Source organism: Balearica regulorum, chromosome 7 (assembly GCF_011004875.1).
Source record: "Balearica regulorum gibbericeps isolate bBalReg1 chromosome 7, bBalReg1.pri, whole genome shotgun sequence".
NCBI classification, from domain to species: domain Eukaryota; kingdom Metazoa; phylum Chordata; class Aves; order Gruiformes; family Gruidae; genus Balearica; species Balearica regulorum.
This window is the reverse complement of record NC_046190.1, coordinates 30523342-30545959: the sequence shown is the minus strand read 5'-3', so window position 1 is coordinate 30545959 and position 22618 is coordinate 30523342. Positions and strand designations below refer to the sequence as shown.

General features: G+C 37.5%; 1 protein-coding gene across 1 annotated transcript in view; it reads right to left on the bottom strand.

The window, feature by feature from the left end:
- Positions 1-3759: 3759 nt before the first annotated feature.
- GLUD1 (glutamate dehydrogenase 1) overlaps positions 3760-22618 on the bottom strand; it is a 30678-nt gene continuing 11819 nt past the window's right edge. The window contains exons 2-13 of the mRNA XM_075758733.1: positions 21974-22054; positions 21090-21145; positions 20142-20205; positions 18417-18511; positions 14074-14253; positions 12176-12313; positions 10947-11084; positions 10741-10821; positions 9762-9885; positions 8403-8494; positions 6050-6112; positions 3760-5406 (exon numbers count right to left, since the gene is read on the bottom strand). Coding sequence (XP_075614848.1) covers positions 5287-5406; positions 6050-6112; positions 8403-8494; positions 9762-9885; positions 10741-10821; positions 10947-11084; positions 12176-12313; positions 14074-14253; positions 18417-18511; positions 20142-20205; positions 21090-21145; positions 21974-22054 — 1232 coding nt within the window. The 3' untranslated portion in view covers positions 3760-5286. The remainder of the gene's footprint in view (positions 5407-6049; positions 6113-8402; positions 8495-9761; positions 9886-10740; positions 10822-10946; positions 11085-12175; positions 12314-14073; positions 14254-18416; positions 18512-20141; positions 20206-21089; positions 21146-21973; positions 22055-22618) is intronic.

Below are 22618 nucleotides of genomic sequence, written 5' to 3'. Positions count from 1 at the left end.
CATGCAGTTTCCACCAGGAATCTGGCTTGCTCAGTCAGCCCCCCCCTTCACTGTCTGTTGTGCAGAACACATAAATATTTTTTTAAAAGGTAGCATTTGGAGCCAGGGGCAATAAAACAAATACAGGTTCAGCTGAAGGCCACTTGCCCCAAACTTTTATTTGACTCTTGTGAGCAAGACTTCCCTGATCATAGCTCCTGGAGGCCAATCATCCAAGTATTTATCACTATTTTCTAGGCTGCAGTTCTTCCACTTCAAGACAATACCTTCTCTTGCTCCTCATGTCTCAACAAGTCTCCTCTATGGAACAATTCCATGCCTTTAAAACTAGTCTGGTCTCTTACAGAACAAAATTTTCTCTAGCTACAAGAGCAGGTATTAGAGTATTCACTGAATTTTGATGTGCTGCTCTTAACAGCATGCCGCTTTGTAAACAGCGAGCATCAGGCTTTATGCAGTCAGTGGCAGAATCTTTACCAACAGAACTGCCCAAGCTTGCTCTCTGCAGATCCTAGCCAGGCTCCGTAAAAGGAAGGTTTCATTGCACCTGAGTCTCTATTAGGGTTTGTTTTCTGAAACTGTAGGTGACAGATGTTGTAGCTTCCATAAGCTTCATCTGTACCAAGATACGGGATAATGTGGGGAACCACAGCCAGCTTACTAATAGCATCTCTCTCCCGCTAGACTAGAGTGCCCACCCTTATAGAATAATTTTCATCTTCTCACCCTGAAATGTTTTGCAAACCCTTCTAAAATGTGATTACTGAGTTTAGGGGAAGGGTAAAGACTGCTTGATTTATACTTGTTTTTCTCTTTATTCCAGCTAACGCGGTGGGCCAGACTGTGCAGCAAGCAGTGGAACAGGCTAAGGATGCTGGTCAGAAAGGTACGCTCACGATTCTGTGTGTTTCAATAATGTCACATCGGTGAACTCCCAGATAGGTTCCCCAACCCTGCCTTGCCCCTTGTCCCGCACGGGGAGGGAAAGGTATTGCCGTGATGCTATGGTTACCTTTGTTTTTTTCTGTTTTTAAAGCTCTTGATGAAGTCTACAAAGTTGCTGAAACCGGTGAAAAAGCTGTAAAAAATGTAGCGAATCAAGCAACTTCATGGGGCAAAAGCTTTGGACAATGAAGATAAAAATGTAACAAACACCACTGAAATTTTTGTAAACAAGTTTCTACTACATGTACTCTTAAATAAAGAAAATACTTCCACTCTATCTGTCTTGTGTGTATTCCTTAGGAATGCTTTGGTTACACATATTAAAAACCATTTACAATCACTGGTCTAGAAAGACTGGATTACTTTACAGAGCAGAGAGCTAAAGCTCTGTTATGCTATTAATGCAAACATGCTCTTTTTTATGAGCTAAGGGATGGCTCGGAGTGGGCACAACATAAAGCCAAAGACTCGAGATTTGTCTCTCTCCCATTTTGTCACTGAGTGTAAGTTGTGATCCCATGTGTGCAAGCAGCACAAGCTGAGCACCTAACCAGCCGTTACAAGGTAAGCACCTGTGCGCTTCTGTGACTCTGCTCATACTTCTGGTCTTATCTGTAAAACTGCAGCTAGATACTGTGCCGACGAAGATTCAGGTGTGTTTAGGTATACATAACCACTGTAAAAGAGCACTGAGATACTCAAACTAACGCTAACAGCAGAAGGCGGCATCGCTGCCAGCAGAGCACTCGGCTCCCCACTGAACTGCCTGGCCCTGCCTGAGCTGGATCGTTGGTACAACTTCCGCAGCTCTGCACAGCACAGTATTATGTGTAATGCCGCACGCAGTGTGGAGGGAAGAAGTGTTTTGCTGTTGGAATGAGTAAGGAATCTGATATTAGTAACTGGTGAGTCTAACAGAGTAATTTAAAGGTCACATACTTGGCACCTTGAAATCACAGCAAGAATTATCATTGCGCCAGCCCTTCCTCCTGACGGTGACAGTTGCCATCAATGAAAATGGATGTAGGTCTGAGTTCTTCACAGGAATGAAAAATGATTGTTCTACTTGCTCTTCTGTATAGTAGAGAGATGTTTTTAGTAGCTTGCAGGCAGCACGTATGCCAAACCATTGTAGTAGTGATCCTTATGAAATTCACTTGCAGCTTCAGAGTACTTCCTGAGCCACTATTACACACAAACCACCTACATAATCAGCACTTAATACTGCATGAGAGATTACAAATACCTACTATGGTAAGGATGTGTCTTGCTCTGCGTAGTAAGTGTATTTCAGAGCAGGTTCAAATCTGTGCTGAAATCTACCTTCAGGTACTGACTGGCTCCATGCCAAACAAACTACCATGTTTCCTGGTGAATGTGTAGTGGTGTGTAAGTGAATAGCAGTGGTGACAATGTTGGTAGCTAGAAGATAAAACTTGTGTGTATGTAAGGAGGGGAGCAATCCCCAAGAACTGTGGTCTAACACCTAATTGCAGTTACAGTAAAAAGAACAATACCAAACCCCAGGTTATACATATAACCTACATCCCAGAGCGTGATTGCTTTTTGCAGCTGTGGCTAGGGGCTGGGAAAAGGCTAGAGCTGCTTTGCACCCAAGCCTCTAAAACCACATTAACTCACAGCAACTGTGTAAAATTTTACCACTTTCTTGTTGCTGTTGCCAGGTCTTGAGAGGTAGGTGCTGCAAAATGTGGTAAGGAATGTGCAATTTTACTTTTTTTTAACTGTCTGATCACATTGGAACCAAGTTCAGCAATGCTCAGCACCCGTGTAGCCTTAATGTACAAGACTATTTCAGAACAGGCTATCCATCACAGGAAGTGTGGATTCACTGATAGCGTGGATCCTGCATTTAGCTACAAGCAAAGGGCAAATCAGCTGATGTGCTGTAATCTTAAGTCAGACTCCAAGTATCGATCTCCTCAAGAATCTCAATTATTTGATAAAAAGTACCCTAAGTTCTCCCTGCACCAGCTTTTGGACATGTTCAGATTCATGTCTCAGAGGTCTCCAACGCTGCCCGTGTTAACAAGAGGGCAGTAACTGTTGCAATCAAGTTGGCTGAGGAGAAATCCAGTTAACCTTCAGGGCTCATCTCTGGTAAAATCATACCTGGTGGTAGGTCTGCTTTCTTTCATGATGTCCTGGGAAAAGAAGTGTTAATGTATGGGTGTACAAGAATCTAAGATGTTAATGAACTGGGGAATTGTGCAGCTCTTGGCTTTTTTTTCCGCTCAAACTGAGTAGGATGCAGAAGAGAGCCCAGTCAGCTATCTATGCCAGCCTTCCATATGCTCCAACACTGAAAGGGCCCCATTTTTTGAGTTTGCACAGCCAAATTAGAGGTGCTTCCTGAGCTGGAGAGGAAATGGGGGGCGGGGAGGGAGAACAATAGTAAATTAGCCATGTCTCTTCACTACTCTTGCACTTTGCTTTCAACAACTTTGCTGCTAGATAATGCAACTCAGCTTTTAAGATACTTTCTCCTGTCAATAATACAACTATATTTGTTAGGTTTTTAGCATCAGAGTTTTGGTAGGTTACAATTTCTCAGAGTTGAACTGTAACAATTCATAAATGTTTACATAAAAACTGCACTGAAAAGTATGATCCAACATACAGATCTTGTGTTTAGAGATCTGTACCTTGATGACAGTAATTCCTTCATGCTCAAAGGATTCTCATCTTTTAAAAAAATAAATGCCAGTATATACACACACACACTGCACTTAAGTGATGTGAAGTACTTTTATAACCCTGGATATCAGCATATAGGATGGAGTAAGCCACTAGTTAAATGCATCACACAGGTTTATTGCTCAATGCTAACTATCAGAATAGTTCTTCACACATATTTGAGAGGACACAGTAAAGACCTGAAATGATTTACCAAATATATTCAACTTCAAAAATCTTGTTGACAGGCAAGTTCAAGAGACCGAGACCCACAGGATAACTCAGAGACAGTATCTTAGCAGTAGGCATGTAATGAATAAAAAAAGTGTGCTGTGAAGAGTCACAGACTGATTGTAACTAGGGAAAGCTACTCAATGAAATAGAAAACAGTAATACACCAGCATAGTAGGTTTGGAAAGGTCAATTTTTTTTAATATCTGCTCTTCTCTCCAGGTTATGTCATGCAGTTACAAAGTAGTTAGAAAAAAAGCATGAGTTTCTGGGAGGGACTAAGTTGTCTTTTAAAAAAAACATTCATATTCATTACATAAATAACATCTGGCACTTCAAGGGGACTCCACTGGACAAAAGCCTTACACTTTGAAAACTGTGCTTGATCCAATATTGTGTTGAGGTCCATTTTGTTGTATTCTAGTATGTTCAAAACTTTCACGACCTTCTGATGGGGAACTAAAAAGAAAAAAGGCTGTGTGTGTTAAGACAGTGGATTAAGTTTATAGCAGCATTCTAGCTCCTCTGTAGTTTGGCCAATGATTTCTAGATTCAGTTTCACTTTAGTTGTTCACTGAGGCAGTATCTAATTCTCAAAAAGCCTCTGAAATGAAAAGACTGAAAAAGCATTCCAAAAAACCTAAGTATGATTGCTTACCAAATTCCTTTTTTCTAAAAAAAGGAAACAACCTATAATTATGTAGATACTTGATTAAAAATGTAACTAGAGTTGCTTGATAGTTTCAGCTTACAAAAATATTAGTCTGTCACCTCTACATACTTCATGGTGATAGTCAAGCTAGCTTGAAAAAGCAATAAAAGGCAGTCCTGTAACAGCAGCACAGTTAAAGAAAAAAACATTGCCTAAGAGAATCAGGCCTGAAGCTTTACTACAAATAAAAATTAGACTCCTATCAAAGTTAATCCCTGCTGGAGGCCCGTTCTTCCTTTGACAATGCCACAGCATTGATCATACAAGGCCTAACTGAAAGTGCCAAAGCCAAAATTACATCATTAAACAAAAGTGCATGAAGTAATAATGAGCTATGTGCTCATCTAGTACAGTATCTGATCTGAAGTCTGAGAAGTGGCTCAGGTGGCAAGACCACTCTTTCATACATAAAATGTACCATTTTTGTTTTGTAGGCAAAATACCCAGAATGGCCCCCACAAGTGCAGATGAACTGTTATCTTCAGATGTATACTTGTATACAATTTCCTAATCCATGGATTTTTATTGTTAAAAAAAAGACTAGTTTGGACTGAAACTAATTGAGAATAGAATCCACTATAATGTCAGAAGAAAAGAAAATTTTGTGGTTACATGTAAACTTGTGATAAGCTTTCTCAAGAAGAGGGTAGGTACATTAACGGCGAGAGGGATGGGATACAGTAAGGAGCGGTAATGCCTGTTTATGTAAAGGTCAGGCCGGCCTCATTGTACACTTTGAAGACTTTCTCAATTGCATTGACATAGGCAGCTGTTCTCAGGTCCAGGCCCAGGTTGTACTTCATGGCAGTACGCATGATTTGCTGAAATAGAAAAGGTTATATGTGATTTCTGCAAGTTTCTCCCTAAGAATGACACTAGATTTCCCTTGGAGGATCCAAGTTAGGAGTGTAAGAGCTGCTAGACTGGTATTAGAGCTCCAATCCTTTGGGGATCAATTCTGAAAATTCTTGATCCTGAGATCTTAAAGGGAAGAAAATCTCTCAGATTACTACAGTGTCCCTTTCCAGGTCTTGGATCCGTGTGTACCTCAGATACAGGGAGTGACAAGATGTCTCAAGTAGTCTTTGCCCCACTAACTAAAAATACTGCACAGAGGGATTAATCTAAAACTGCTGACGGTAAAGTAAAGCACTCCTAGGTATGCGTCCCAGATTAGTCAGGTACAAGAGGACAACTAAAAAGTATCTAATTACTACAGCTTCTACTTGAAAATACTTCCTGACTAATACTTTCATGTATTAGTCTCTGATGTTTACTATACCCAGTGAAAGCTAGCCACCCTGGCACAGAGGAGAAATACCTCTTACTCACAGTGACCTCCATTATCATGAACTGTTTCTCTACTCCTTTAATTGCAAAGAAATTCTGTACAACCCATTCAAAAACTGTCACAAAGTCATGTAAGTTTTTTCCTATAAGTATATTTACTAATGCAATACTTACTCGGGCAGAACGCTCCATTGTGTAAGCCAACCCAGAGTGGACAATGTCCTTCTCAGATGCACCCTGCAAGAACAGGGAACAAAATCAGTGTGTAATCCAAAACACAAAAAGGTACTAGTCCTGTATTATGGACAATGACATGTTGGATTCCCATAATTACTCAACCTTGCTCGCTCATTTTCTTCTAATGACTGGTGTAAGAATGTAAATTGCCTTTACTGTGTTACTTGAAGAGCTAATTATGGTCAATTCAATTCTAAAACCTCAGACGTAAGCACTGAAGACTTTTATATGCCTAGCTTCTAGATGCATGATGCTAGCAATTTTTATGGATGTTGTAACTACTGTTTTCAGTCTTCAGAACACACAGTAAATGTTAAAACATAAAAGCTCCCAAGAGTTAATAACCCATAGAAGCTACTTGCAATCGTTTTGAACACGGTCAGGTTTTACGAAGGGCATGGATCTCCAATTCGTATACTCAACATTGTATTAGCCCTAAGCAATACAATAACTTTGTTCCCATTAAAGTTTAAATACATCGAAAAATAAATAATTGAAGATAGCCTGAATTAGTATGATTGAATATTAGTTTCAATATTCCATTATCCTGACTGCTGTAACTGACTAATAATTTGAGACCTGGCTTCACAAAATACATGCTTTCCCTCAAATACCAATTCGGGCTGGATGTAGAAATTACTAGGCCAGTTTCTATGGCTTGAGTTTAAGAGATCACAGCAATTGCTTTAAGCCACAGAACTTATCTATCATGCTATTCAGTCAGCCTAACATTGATGAAAATCCTAGCATCGTACTGGATCATGCTAAAGTCTATTTCTATCATCTGACAGTGGCCCATGTTTACATGCCTTTCCCCTGATTTGTTCCTGAGGAAGCATGGTTTAACGTTTTTCACAACTCTCTGGATTTTTCCCCCCAATCATTTGTCCCATCTCCTCCTGCGCTTGTGTTTAGAAACCAAACTGACCAAGCCTTTTAGCTTCCATACATCTCTTGGCAGAGTATTATGCATCTTAACTGTTTGCTGTGCTAGGAACCATCCCCATTCTTCATTCTGCACCTCACTCTGCTGGTTTTGTTCGAACGTATCTCCTTCTCTTTCACCCTCCCTTCCAGTGAACAATCTATCCTTACCCATCCATTTTCACACCACTCAGTCTATAGGTTACTGTCTTCACCTCAGTGTTCAGGCCAATAGGACCTAGGTTAGTTCATTGTTCCATGTATGAAAAGCTTCCGTATCTCTTGATTATTCTTGTGATCTTGCTCTGAACTTCTTCCACATCTACAATGTTTCAAGATACAGAGACCTAACCTGCATGCAGTATTCAGAAGGTAGACACACTCTGGACTTACTTTGTGGCATTATTAGTCAGTCCTAATCTTTTCCCTTCAGAACAACTTTTAACACTGTATTTGCTTTATGATTCCTATGGATTTCTAAGCTTATATTTTGTCATTACCTCCAGATCTTTCATTTGAATGCAAATGGACAATCTCACTAGTCATCATTTTATATGAAACTTTCCTCACCATGTATTGCTACACATTAGATAACAATGAATTTTACCTGACATTTATTTGCCCATTAATTTAGTCTTAGAGGAACATTCTATAATTTTTCACCCACCTCTTGTCTACATTAGCCTGCTGTTACAGAAATGGTGTACGGAACTGTCTGTGGTGTGGGACCTTGTTGAAAGTTGTTTGGATACCTAGGCAAACTATATCAACAATATCTCCAAAATAAATTCTGGTAATGTTTGAGGCAGTATTTCCCACTACAAGAGCTCCATAGTCTTTGATAGCTAGGGTTCAAAGAAATTATGGAATCTATGTATTTATCAGGTTAGCCAGCAGAAATATCAAGCGTTTCATAGCAAACAAAAGTATTAGGAAAAACATAGGTTTCTAAGCTCTCCTTACTGGCCTGCAAAAAGAATCATTCCCTGCCTCTTACCTGGTAAAAAAACCCAAACCCTCACATGGTTTGTCTAAATAATGGAGATAGTCTGTTGCTCTGAAAAACTCCAGTATATGAACAGCAACATGTAATCTAACGCTAGTTACAAATATAAAATGCATCTGTATTAAAACTGTAGCTTTTTAACAATATTGAAGGCATTTTTCAAGGGCTCAAATAAAAGAAAGAAAAAATAGTTTACTTCCAGTATTCCTAAGCCGTTCAGATCATTTGCTTTATTTGTTTGGTCATAGGCTAAGTATGACTAATGCCGTGCTTGGGGCAAAAACCTCTGTAACAGCTACAAGGGTAAAATTTATATTGCAGTTATAATACCAGAATACCGTTACAGTAACTACTACTTACTGATATCCTATCTTGAAATTCTGCTGTAGGCACAACGGGAATAGTCCCACCATGTTTCCCAAATTTTCTTTCCAAGCTTTCCTGGACAGACACTAGAAAGGAAAAAAAGCAGAGGCAAGGTAACCGACAAGGAAAGCAATGTGCTCCCCAAAAAGGGAGCTGACCCCAGGACTTTGAGCATTCAATGGCATGAAATGCAGACTATGGGATTGGGGCAAAAAAAATTTTTGTTTTCTAAGAAAAGATGTTACTTTTTCTGTTTCTATAAGTGAATGTCTCCAATATTAGTAGTAATATTGCTATAGTGTAGTCACATGGCAAGCAACTCTGGATTTACTGCTCCCACTTTGCTAACCTCATAAAGTTGATAGAGAAATCTGGATTGACTTTCGTAACTTGATAGATAGCATTAGACAAAATATTTCTTGACATTAAAGCAATCAATTGTCTCCTATTGCACTCTGCATACACACTGTTTGCTAAGAAAAAAGCCCATGTGGAATTTTAAGTTTTTCCTTACTACATGAGAAGTGCTTTGGTATTTTGAATTGATACTTATTTCATCTTAGTTCTTGAAATTTAATTAGTAAGGTTTCCTAAACAACATCATGGAGTATCTCAGACGACACAATACTGAAGTTAAGAAAGGGATTTACATTAGAATTGCCATAACCCTCAACCACTTTAGAAACACATTAAAAGGTATCATTTATGAGAAAAGGTATTACTAAAAAACAGGTCTATGTTCAGGTCTATGTTTTGTCAAATCCAATGTCCCAACATTCCCAGATGTTTTCTAAAAAATATTGTTTAAAATGGAGCAATACCCTGCAGTTGTTCTCCATTAAGCTTCCTGTCTCCATGTAATCGGTATTCTGGCCCATAAACTGGGAAGCACAGAATGACCCTAAGTGGAGCTGTAGGCCATAAGCAGATTTTTACAGTGCCTGTACTAACTATATTATTGCCCTTTATAGAAATCCTCTATTACTGTATGTGCACAACAACGTTACCCACTCAAATTTTGATTACTTCTCAAATACCAAGTGCACAGCTGAAAGATGTTTATTAAGAAGTAATAAATATTTCAGGTAAATGGCTTGAGTTCAGTATTTTCACAACACTGAGGAGAGTATCCCTTTAGGAATTAAAAGATAACTAAAAAAAATATGCATTTAACTTATCTGAGTTGCAAGTCAGTTAATCTATCAAATCTTCCCTACTCTTCAGTATGCAGCAATAATAGACTTGTGGGAAATTGAGGTGAATTTAAAATAGTTGTGTATTCATTTCTCCCACATTTGGTGTTTGCTAGTTCAATCTATTAAACAATGAGTGAAAGTGGAACTGAGCACTTACTGAGCAAGTGGTAGTTTGAATCCCTTTCATACTTAAAAGTCAAGCGGCCATAGCTGACATGGTTCAAGTTTTTCAGCCACTCAAAATAGGATACTGTTACACCACCAGCATTCAGGTAAAGATCCTGCACAGAAATAGTAAATGTCTTGAATTGTGACCATATGACAATGACAGCTCTATTGCATTAAGGAAAAGAAAGCAGAAATATTATGTGCAAAGTATTAAACTGCAGTGTAGAAGACAATCCGATTGTTATTCTTACATGACAGCACTTATCCCCTTCTGCAGTCCAGGGATTACTTCTGATTTAAAACAGGACTTGACTTCAGAACATGTGAAGTTCAGGTGTGCTTGACTGACTACTTTATTTTAGCAGAAGTTTTTAATCAAGAAAATTAGGGCTTTCTTAGGCCATCTCAGTGAGATGGCTGAAGATCAACCACTCTTTCTATCAATATCACTTGATGAGAACACCCTTTCTCTGGGAACAGGTTATCATTATACCTGGATACGTCTTATTCTTTCAAGTTATCGCTCTAGGCAAGATTTACTCTATACAATCTACACTACACAGTTCTGTCAGAGCATCACCCAGAGACACGATGTTTGCAAACAAATTGGCCAGTGTATTTACTCTGCCTTCTTCCCTTGCTTAGTGGACTATTTAGTTGAGCAAATGTCAGCTAATACTCCAAAATGCAAAACTACATATTTAAGAACTAATTGTGGATTGTTCTCTCTGTGAAATATGCAGCCTTCATGCAATAGCTATCTTTGGTCATTTACAGTTGCAGTGAGATCTTTAATTATTACCAATCTTAAGCAACACTGACACCCATTTCCTAGACATCAGTTGTTAAAAAACACTTTTAAGAGAACAAATAGCTATTAATAAAAATCTTCAATAAATAACATCTTGCTACAATTCACATAAATATTACCCTTGTAATGAAAATCAAAGGTCATAATAGAACCTTACAGGTATAACCATGATATTCCGCTCCAAAAAGATTTTGTCAGCTTCAGGAGTCGTAGGCCCATTGGCACCTTCAGCAATAATCTGAAAGGAATCACAGCAGAGTAAGTCAGAGGTGTATGTTTGTTTCTGTCCGTGATAATTATTGAATATTAGTATTTAAATAGGCCTTCTCTATTTTTCATTTGCATTTGAACTCTACAACTTACTTTTGCTTTAACCTTGTGAGCATTGGCCTTAGTCAACTGCTTCTCGCTGGCAGCAGGGATGAGAATGTCACAGTCTGTTTCCAGAATACTGCCCTCAAGTGTCTGTGCTTTAGGGAAGCCCATAATTGTCCCGTGTTGCTGTTTGAAGGAAACAAATCAGAGTGGTTTTAGTGTGTGTGTACTTGTATGACTGCTTTCCCTTCTTCTAACTTTCAAAAAAGAAAGCAGGGAAAAGCAACAGTACTAGAAAGACAGCACACAACATAATTGCCATCTTCACTTAGATTAGGCATAAAAAGCAAGCTACAAAGCTTGGAGAACAGTCAAAATTCCTATGATTTAGACATAACTGCTCTCTGGCCAAAGACATTGATAACCATCTGCGCTCTGGAGTATTAAAAAAAATAAATTGTCTCTCTCAACTCCTAAAATACATGGCAAGTGCAATAGTTTTCAAACAACTGAAATGACCCACCAGTCTGTTACATGCAGGGTAACTTGCATCACATAAGATTTAGAAGTACCATTTTAAAATTCAGTACAATGATAGCCTTTGTTTAGTGAGAGAATCTTTTCATTCTTTTGATAAAGGGGGTGATAAAGACATTTGAATACTCCCTTTATAAAATGACACATTAAATAAGCTCCTTAGAAACTCTAAGTAGAAGATTGTATTTTAGTGCCTGTGAACTGTTCCCTCAAGACTGCTTCACTTGGAAACTGAAATAAAAAGACCATATCCAGTTTTCATTATAAACTACATATTGAAGTCACACTGCCAGACAGGCTTTCATTTTTTTGAAAACACACAAGAGGTAAGAAGCAGCAAAAGTGCACTTTGAAGTCTTAAATGTCCACATGTTTGTGATCCTCAGCCAGGAATCCTTCAGGAACCTTCCTGTCCTGTTTCCTTGAGACATCGTTCCTAGTTTAGTCATAAGAAATGCAAAATAATTATGAACTCCAACGCTGAAATCAAAGTAATTAGCTTGCGTACATGCAAGCCCTTGCCATTTTTATGAGAGTCAGGTCAAAGACTTAAAAAATACCACCTGCATTCCTATCGGGGATAAGGAGAAAGCCAGAAGAGTCAACATTCTTAAGCCATTTTGTAAGTACTAATTGCAGTATGATCTAAATATCACAAATTAACACCAGTCTACAATCATCCTATGTGGTTGCAAAAGCTGACAAAAATGAAACTATTTCTGCTCAGCTAAGTTTCATACCAATTTGTAATCTTCTAGTTCCTTTGGATCAATCCCATCAGGATTCCAGATAGAACCATTAAACTCTCCAACAGCAACGCACTTTGCTCCAAAACGATGCAAGTATCTCATAGAATGCAAGCCCACGTTACCAAATCCCTGAAGGCAGAAAGAGAAAGGGAAAAGTAGTTAACCCTTCAACTAAAATGATTATTACTGCTAAGGCTTACATAGCTTTGAATAGCTTTAAGTAGTAGTTCATCTATTGGCATGTCTTGGCATTAGATGATGTGTACAGGAAAGATGGAAGAAATCCACATGCATTCTGGTCTGAATACCACTCTCAAAATTCTGCATTGTAGACAGCAGTGTACAGTTGTGCTAAGTTTTTTATACTGGAAAGAGAGAAGGGAAGTGTTAATGCTACTATGAAAGTGTCAAAACTATGATGTTTATCAACATGAGAATGTTATGTGTATGTATTTTGTAACTGGCACTGTCTTAGAGGGATTCATCGATTTTTGTATGACCATTCTAAGGTTTGACTAACATTTGCAGGCCAGGAATATTTTCATTTAATTTGGGTAAGGAAGGCTTACAAGTGTAAAACCACTCTAGAATGGAAAGCATTAAACAAGAATATAATTAATTCTTCACATAAAAATATACAAACTAGTAAGAAGCTATGTAATTTTTAATACATTTCTGAAGTGGTCCTGTACAAAACAGACTGCCTATAATTTAAATTTAGATAATCTTGCAGTTCTTTAGCATGTTTTACATGCCTACAGGTATAGAAAACCTAATTCCAGGCCATTATTCAACATTTTGGAAGTAAACACACATGTCAGACCAAAAGGTCACAGGATCCATGTCAAAAGTTTGTAGTAAGATTCTGTGCCAGGAAAAAAGTTGAATATTAAATTTCTGTATAACGCAGCTCCAATTATATTTAGGATTTTTGTTTATATATTAGAAGGAAACTTCAATACAACAGTTTGTTATGCACTAGGTTTCTTCACAATACTGTATCCTTGTTTTCATAAAGGAATCTTCAGCTATTCCTTTGGCCATGTTTTTCAGTCTAAGTTATGCTTAAGTGCTTGTTGGTTAGACCTCTGCCAGCATGAAAATGCCAAAGTGCAGGGAGAGGAGTGTGCTGCTGGGTCCGTGCAGGGTACAGATGTTTGTTTCAGCCCACTGGTTAACTAGAGGACAACTTGGAGGTTACAATTACTCTGCTGTTTGTAACCACCAATGCATTGGTACTAGAAACAACAAAACAAAGCAATCCCTCAAATCCTCCATTTCACATACTGTTCAAAACTGAACAGAACCAGTTCTTTCTTCAAAATTTTAAGAATAACGCATATTACTGAATACCAAACCCCTTCAAAATTCAACTACATAAATCCTGAAGTCTCGTGAACACCAAAAACGTACATTCAACCCCACAAATTTAGGGTAAGGTCTCAGTTTCCACTTTTCCAACTGCTCATTCCATAGTGGAAGAACAACATAGCCCCCAATTCCTTCTCTCCCTAAATTTTTTTTATTATAAAACAGTGCAACAAATTTTGTGTAGGCAGAAACAGTGTCACAGCTCACTGAAAAGTGTGCAATGCCTTTAAGAACTTCTGCAATAGTATTTCACTTTGTTCTTTGCAGCCTATGTTTATAAAGACTGGAGATTCAGCTTTGTGCTTGTAGAGTGCAATCGAAAGTTCAGTTTTTAAAAAACAGTCCAAAAAATAAAGGGCACTTATGTTGCTTGAAAAGTGTTTCTAAAGTTTGAGAGTAAAGGTTAACTTAGAAGTCATAAAATCCTAACAGGATTTATTGCTACAGCCCTTTTTAAAAGCAGCTCTACTGGAAGTTTGTTTACTACTTTTTCCCTGCAGTTGAAGGAAAAAAGTTACCTGAACAGCAAATGTTTTATCCCCAAATCCAGGAGTCATTCCCAATATACTCATATATGATGCTTCATTGATGAAATTTTCAATTCCATGGAAGAGACCACGACCAGTTGCAGATATACGCCCGTGGATCCCACCCTGGCTGATGGGTTTACCAGTCACACATGCATGTGCATTAATATCCTGTAAAACAGTGAAGGACTTGTGAGCTATGGAATCAATCAAAGAACAGCTGGAACAAGAGGTTTTGTACACTTTAAAGATAAAGGAAAACAGGAATCGTGAGAGTCAGAAAATTATATACTTTATATACATTTAGTCTGTAAAGATTATTTCCTTCCTGAGCTTGTGTGAACAGCATCTCAGAAGTACTCTAGCAGATGATGGAAAAGTTGTGTGATGCAGTATTGGATACGGTCTGTAATTTTTTTATTGCATTTAAGTGTATACGTGAACTGTTAGCAAAGAGCAGACCTTTGACAAATCAAAAAGCTTTGAGAGATGTGTTTCTCAAAATTAGCTCCTATTACTGCCATAATTTCCATTATTGTTCTTGACATTTTAATCTTTTAAAGGGCTCAGATGTATCCTTGGACTGGTCATAGCTAAAGCTGTTTAATCATCTTTAAATGGTGTTTAGTGTTCCTTTACACCAAATTCAGTTATTTAGAAACAACAATACAGGCCTAATACCTTCCTGTTGTCAGAACACAGTGATGTTTGATCTCAGAGAAAAATCTACAGTACAAAGGTCATATGGGAAAAGTTAGGTAAGCATTTACTACTTTTATTCAGAAAAACAGTAGATACAATCAAGCCTCTATCATTAATTTGGTGGTAATAAAATTAAGTTTTCCATATGCTAGACAGTTAGCCAAGATAAAATAGACTATTTTAAAACAAAGCTGTTTTTTTTTCAAATTGAAATTAATAACTTGAAAAAATTTCTTCTAAACTAGACACTGTTTGGGCCTCCCTCTTCTGTCACCTCTGGTTCCCATGCTCCCTACACCCGAGGAGCACAGTCACACAGTGGCTTGGCATCCAACACAAGTGCAAGAGTAGGGATGAAAGGGAATCCACTGAAATGAGTCTGCCAGCAGCCGGATGGGTTTCTATTCCACCAGCCACATATTCACCGGGAGGCTCCCCCCTCTCCATCACTTGTGCCAAACATATTTGCATGCCTGTGGTGTGACTGCAAGATGCTTGGGGAGAAGGAAGGAAAGGAGCAGACAAAAGTAAGTGGAGGCAGAATGGCAGGAGACAATTAGAGCTGTAATAGAAACAAAAACTACTTATTATTTGAAAATGACAGTGAGTTAACCATATTAAGCCAAAGATAACCCTTCTTTAAAAACACTAAAAGTGATGCTGGGCTTGCCACAACATTCCTAATTCAGTTTCACAAAATATAGCTGCATTGGTCGCATTAAGCTGTATGCTCCCTCTGGTGGCATCTCGACTATAAACAAGATCTGTGATGGTGTTTTGCCAGGAACAACTTGCCCTCGCGTTTTGATGTATTTTTAAGCTTTCATTGTGTTTCAGATTGAAACTACATTTTAGCCTTCATGCATTCATGGAGGAAGAAGTATGTTTTATAAATACTTAAAGAAATACAGCCTCCCACAATCCACAGAATGTACTTATTTAAGTCCTTTCACATGTCCCAAAAGTCAGTTGGGTGTATCAGGAAGTACAGAAGAGTGGAAAGGATAAATTTAATCAAAAACTTTAGCCATATATAATTCAGTGATCTAGCAACTTAAGATGGATTTTCTGGAACAGTTAACATGGTAGTTATTAAAGACTTGCATGGTTTAGCAAGAAAACAGAGCATGGGGTGAGGGCAGGTCTGGGTCTTCTTGAAGTCACATATACAAACCACAGTCAATGTCAAAGTCCTAAAAACTTTGTTTTTAAATCAATCAAAAAAATGTTTAACACATCTTGGGCCAAAAAGAAAAGCAGGGCTTTTAACAAGCAGCTTGTAAAATGGCTTATGGCTAGCATTAAAGACTTCTGTATTAGTACTAATAGTATAGGAATTTAGCTGGTGAAGTTCAGACACTGAACTTTTGCTCATTTCTTAACCCCTTTCCATACTGCAATAATTTTCTCCTTGTCTCTCCAGCATCCTGGCTCTGTACATTAGGTTTTGAGCAGACTTCCCCTATCTGTTGGTACCTGTTATTTGACTTTTCCTTCCCACTTCAAACTCCCTGAACGCGTATGTGCAACCACGCTGACTCATCAGGTTTGTAGATTTCTCAGATCCCTCTAACCTAAGAGTTATCTTTCCACTCAATTGAATGTAATCCCTCGCATAGCTTCCATCTGTTTTCCGAATTAGGGTTTCACTTTTGTTCAATGGTCATTTTCTGCTCTCAGTTCCCTTCCCTCCTTCCCCTATGGCCACTTTTATATATTCAGTAGTTCCTTAATCACCTTTATTTTTGTTCTTGGTGTCTCAACCAGATAGTTATCTGAAACACCTTCCTCTACAAACTGGTCTTGATAGATTATTCCACTTTTTGCAGCCTTGCCAGAGTTCCCACCTTTCTTCTCTACGCTTGGTCATTCTCCACAATAGCTCATAAGTTCCACTACGGCTACCATTCTCTCTTCCACGTACAAAGAAGCAATCGAACAAAATTAAGTAAACCAATCTAATTTTTCCTTATTTCAATTCTTTAATTCACTCTGCCTTGTGTGACAGTTGTAATATAGTAACGCTGTTGTATCACGGTGAAATACATGTTTTATTGCAATGAGTTAAATGTTAAAACCTAAAATGCTTTGAGGCAGTAGTTTTCTTAAATGCTGGAATTTTAAGTTATGACTGGGGGAGCAAGTTGCCACTCTGCATGTGGAAGTCTTTCTGAAGTCATAATTTTGGCTTTTTATTAAGTTTAAAGTTTTAAATAAAAAATATACATTTACATATGTGAATAACAAAAAGCAAGTAATGTTTTACACTGATACCCCTATCTAACAGACTGTTCTGTGTAAAAGTGATTTAAGTCAACTGATCAGCATGCCACAGCCTATTCCTCCAACATTCCTTTCCCTCCCCCATAAAATACCTTGTACTGTATTTCAGATCAAGAATAACCTGTGCCATCCCCTTCTCTTATTATTAAAGGCATCAGACAGCACAAGACAAGTATTCTGCCAAGAGACTGCCTCAGGAAAGCCAGGCTATGTCTTGAACAGACATGCCAGAGAGAAATATGTATTGGTGGCTGTAATGCCTTATTACTGGGGGTGTACACCCTGCTCTATTTCTGAGGAACTATTACAAGGGACTGCAGAAAGTGAAAAGAAAGAATCTTTTCAATTCAAAAGGAGCTGGGATAGGCAAACATACGATAGCTTAGCATATTAATACACTAATACAACGCTATGACAAGACTCCTTAGCAAAGTATAGCCTGTGGGAGTAGCAGAAACAACATCTGAAAGAAAAGCTAGAACGCTTGGGTAGCATAGACAGTAGAGCCTTAAGAAATAAGTTGTCCATAATACTTTTTTTTTTTTTTGTTCAACCTGTCGAAGGTATACAGCAAAAGTGTTTGGTCAACAATGATGTTTTTGGTACAGTCAAAATAGGTACAAATAACCCAGAAACTGACATAAGGACAAAGGCTAAATTAAGGGCTATAATTAAACACTAATTTTTAAAAACCTAAACTTAATTTTTTATTGCCTTGTGGGCAATAAATTGTATCAGCATCCTCTTGCTTTACATTTTGGAGAATTTCCTGAAGTCTACACTGATTACTTGTTACTTGTTACACAGACAACTAATACTTTTACAGGTTATACCAACAGTGTGAAATAAACTTACATGGTCTTGAGTGCACAAAACCAGAGCATTTATTCAATAACATCTGTAAATTCAGTAGTTTGAAATGGAAAGATTTCAGTACTTTATACCAACTGCTATGAACTAATTGTTTAACAACTTTAAATTAGTAATTATAGTACTAATGCAAAACAGAGGGAAACGGTAGAAATAGAAACCAATTCTACGCTAAGTATGAGACCTTTAAAAACAGTGTATTTTCTTTTTGCTGAACAGTGCAATCAGTATTGTATCAGACAAACTTAATTTAAAGCCAGTATAAAAACATTAACCTTAAAGTTAAGTTTACTTAACCTTAACTGTACCCTAAAAACCTCACACTGATTAAGTTGTTACAGTTTGAAAGAATATATTTAGATCCACATAATTAAAAAACATTACACGATTAAGCAGCATGGTAATAAATTTCTAGACAAAAAAGATTTCTGCAAAGACCAAGAAAGCTTTTCTACTTCAAGCCTCTGGTCAAAACTTACATAGTGTCCTATGGTACTGGCATAGGTGTCAGCAATCCAGGACATCTCCCTCTCCCCTGTGCTCATATCAGGAGCAGGCACGTCAACACCAGGTCCTGTTGGCAACAGTGAAAAAAGCTCTTAAGCTTAAGATAACATGAACAGTTATCTTCAACCATTATTCCCTTGGGAACTGTGCAGGGCTTGGCAGAGAAGAACCTTTTTCCTGTTTAATCCTCAGTTTATTATGCAAGGAACAAATTCTTCTGGATTGGGTTCAGTTTTAGATGCCGTATCACACATTTTTACAATACTGTCAAAACCTCCAACCGTTCGCACAAGCCATTCAGTAAAATGAAGATCAGTTTGTCAATAAAAAGTCAGAGTAAGATAATGCAATAAAGCATATTTATATTCTTATGGTTTTGATGATCATTGCTGTAACAACTGGAAGGGCACTATCTAGGTATGATTTTTATATACCATGATGTTAATTCACTTTTTTTTGCATTAGAATTTCCTTTTTGTTCCTGGGTGAGTTTAAAAATTGATGATAGGCTGTTCCTAGTCGTTGCATTGTAGCACATGCATTTGATTTTACCCCTCACTTCAAGAAAGAGACATCTTTCTTGATGAAATAACCTTTGAAAGAACTTTCATGCATCTGTTGCAATAAAAGCAAATTCTGTCTGTTTTTTCTAGATAACTAAAAATAGCATTTGGCTAACCTATTTAAAATCAGAGGGACTTGCTCAGCAAGATTTTAAACGCAGCTCTGCCTCTACCTTTTTTCTAAGTATTTTTAAAAGGTTTGTGAAAACTGCATAGTGCTAACCATAGAGCCAAAAAGGAGAACAAATTGAATCAAACCATTTTAATTGTCACTGAACTAACAATCACTATAGCTGGCATAGCGTATAGTATTACCTTAGTCACATATAACATCAATAAGTGTGTTTATGCAGAAGCTTAATTTAGATGAGAAACACTCTAGCTGAAGAGCAAGAAAACGCAGATAAATGGATATATGTTCCCAGGGGCAGTCAGACATCAGGAATACATGACACACCTTTAACTAGTTACATGCCTCATTATTCACTTGAATAAGAACCTCCTCCATTTAATTACAAGTCAAGCTAGTAACATTCAGCTTTCTCCAGAGGAGACTTCCAGATAGCAACTCCAGACCATTCAGGGTTCAAAGTCTGTATGAAACACCTACTAACATTACAGAAGCTGAGGTTCTGTTACAACAGGCACCTATGCTTCTTGCCTATGCTTCTCTTGCAGCCTGTGGTTGCCATGGGTGAAGCCATCAACTTTCTCTGGGGTGGATCTTCTATTTCCTTCCTCTGTTTCCTCAGATATCTGCCAAAAGCCTCAACTGAGACTACAGGAAATAGTAACAGTGAAGAGCTTGATATTAGAGATTAAAATTGCAACAAACTTGGTCACAATTTTATAATCTACCTCTAAGAGAAATGTGATTCATTCTGGATCCTGTGAGCTCAGCTTTTGTGGTTTATCATAGCAGAACAGCCACCAGAAAAAAGTTAAGACACAGTTCCCTTTAAAATGCACTAAGACGCAATGACTTAATTCTCTGTGGCTCTTTGCTGAAAGTTCTATACCCAAATTATTTACAGCTCTCAAAAATATGGTTATTTAAGGATACTTTATAGTGGACACTGCCAATGCACAATAAATCAGATCCCTAAATTTTAATAGTAAAATTGCACAACATACCAATAAAGCCCTTTTTTGCCAGCTCCATGGTAAACCTTCTTGTGATCTTTTCCAACTCATTGTCCTATAAACAAAACGCAATAAATATCACAAGAAATCATTAGTGTTTATGAATATTTGCTAGAACTTATGCCCAAACATAAACAGATGCCCTTTTCTTTTACAAGAAAGGATGATTCATATATTTATATAATTTATATGCCACTCCCTAACAGACCCTTAGTATTCAGGCAGCACAAGGAAACATTTGGCTTTCTTTCCATACATTCTGATGCACAAGAAGTGAGGAGTGTGGCACAGGAAGAACCACCTGTGCTTGTAGCAGAGATTTCCAGCAAATAAATCTGATACCCTATGTAAGAGATTTATAACCAGCAAGAGCTGCCTGCCGGTTGCATAATCAACGCAGTAGAACGACTTCACACAAATCCTTACAGGAGTCTTGAGCTTAGAATATCTGTTATGTATTCTAGTATTCCTTTCTGTACAAGTTATTTTAATTAGGGCAAAAAGGTAAGCCTGCAGTAAACTTTTTATAAGCCAAGTTAGTTATTATTTACACTGGAACACTGCATAGAAAGGTTTAATGGAGCATAAAACTATTTGTCAAAATAAACAAAACCATTAACTTTTTTCTAAGAGTAATTTAATTTAAGCCTTTATTAACAGTACCAACTTAAAAAAAAATTCAGGTTCCAAATTATTTGTAGTCTTATGACTTTAAGAAAAAAAAGTAAGAAATTAATTAATTGAGGTATTACACCTCTGAAACACACACTTTTAAAAAATTCTTTTCCTACCTATTGCATGCACAAGCTAAATTCAGCCTTTACAGAGGCAGAAGTGGCAGGAAGTTTTAAGTGGTCAATAATGCCCTTAGAAGAGTTTTTTTAACTGGCTGGCTTCAGTACTGTAGGTAACCGAATTTTTAGCTATGATTAAGCTTACTGTGTAGTTCTTGGGATTGATCTTGACACCAGCCTTTGCCCCACCAAATGGCACATCTACAAGAATGCAAAGGAAAATCATTTTACTTTTTCACAATAAAGGCAGAATGCATCAGTAATATGTGTGAGGAATTATATCTTTGATTTTTAGCATTGAATTTGGTTTTGCCACATTTAGGGCTCTACAAGCGTAAGCTATAATCTCATCTAGGTACTTCTATGAAAATGGGAAATCTTTCAAGGGCAGCTTGAAAATGGTCTTTGAAACTTAGAAGCTCATGATTTAAATTTTCTATGCTTCAAGCTCTCGTACTTGTAGAAACAATAAGTTTTATGTTCATATTTTACTGGTTTAGCTCAGAAATTTTACTTTGGAAGTCCTAAGTGAAGTGTGTCTATATAGATTAAGTAGTATTTTGTTTTCTTATACATAATGTGCAGATTCTCTCCAAACTCACCTACAGTTTAGCAGTCATGTATGAACTATACTTCTTTATGACCCATAAAGGAATTTTATCCTTCTCTCTCTACAGCAGCTCTGCCTGAATCCTTTACAGCCTCCATCTGTTCCCCCTAAAATTAGCCCCCTCCTAATCCAAGTTTTTCATACTTTGACTTGAGTTCAAGAGCAGTACTTTTACAGGAGGGGGTAACTAGGAGAATTTGGACTGTTCAAATGAAAAGGTAATTTTATTCAAGTATCTACAGTAACAGCAGAGGGAATATGTATTATTATTTTTCTCACAATGTATTTTTCCCATCTTGCTACAGATTTTAGTCAGAGATTAGTGTCTAAAACTTAATTCTTTAGATGCTTTTCTGTAAATTACATCAATACTGATTTAAATTAAAGATTTTATCTTTGCTTGAAAAGTTATCACTTACCAACCACAGCACATTTGTATGTCATTAGAGATGCTAAGGCTTTCACTTCATCCACACTAACATCCAAACTATAACGAATACCTGCAAAAGACACATGAGAAAAAAAAGGTATTCACTGAACAACTTCACAGGTATTTATAAATTGGGAAAGTTAATTCTAGACAAGCCATCTATAACATGCAGGTATGTAATTTATCAACTTATTTGCTTCAAGGCTTAAAGAACAATCCCCCATTTTCCTACTTAAATATCTATCTTTTACTTAGCAGAAATTCAAGAATTCAGCAATTCTCTATTAAGTAGTTTAACAGCAGCACTCAACTTTGGAACAGAAATGAGTATTCCTTGGAAGGAAGATGAGCCAAGCTGATAGGTAACTCCGAGTAGAGTTTTCAAGAAGCTGATAAAGCTTATCAGTATCCCGTAAGATCTTTTGCTCTGGACTTCATTCATTGTATATACAAGATGAACTTTACTCCTGAATGTAACTTAACAGTACAGGTTATAATCAAGATCTCTTTGTTAGAGTAATGCAAGCTCCTGTTAAGTGATGAGCCTTGCAATATGTTGGCTGTGGTCCAACAAAACCATATGTAGCTTCAGAGCTCTGGCTGCTAGGCACAGCCACATAACAGAAAGCAGCAA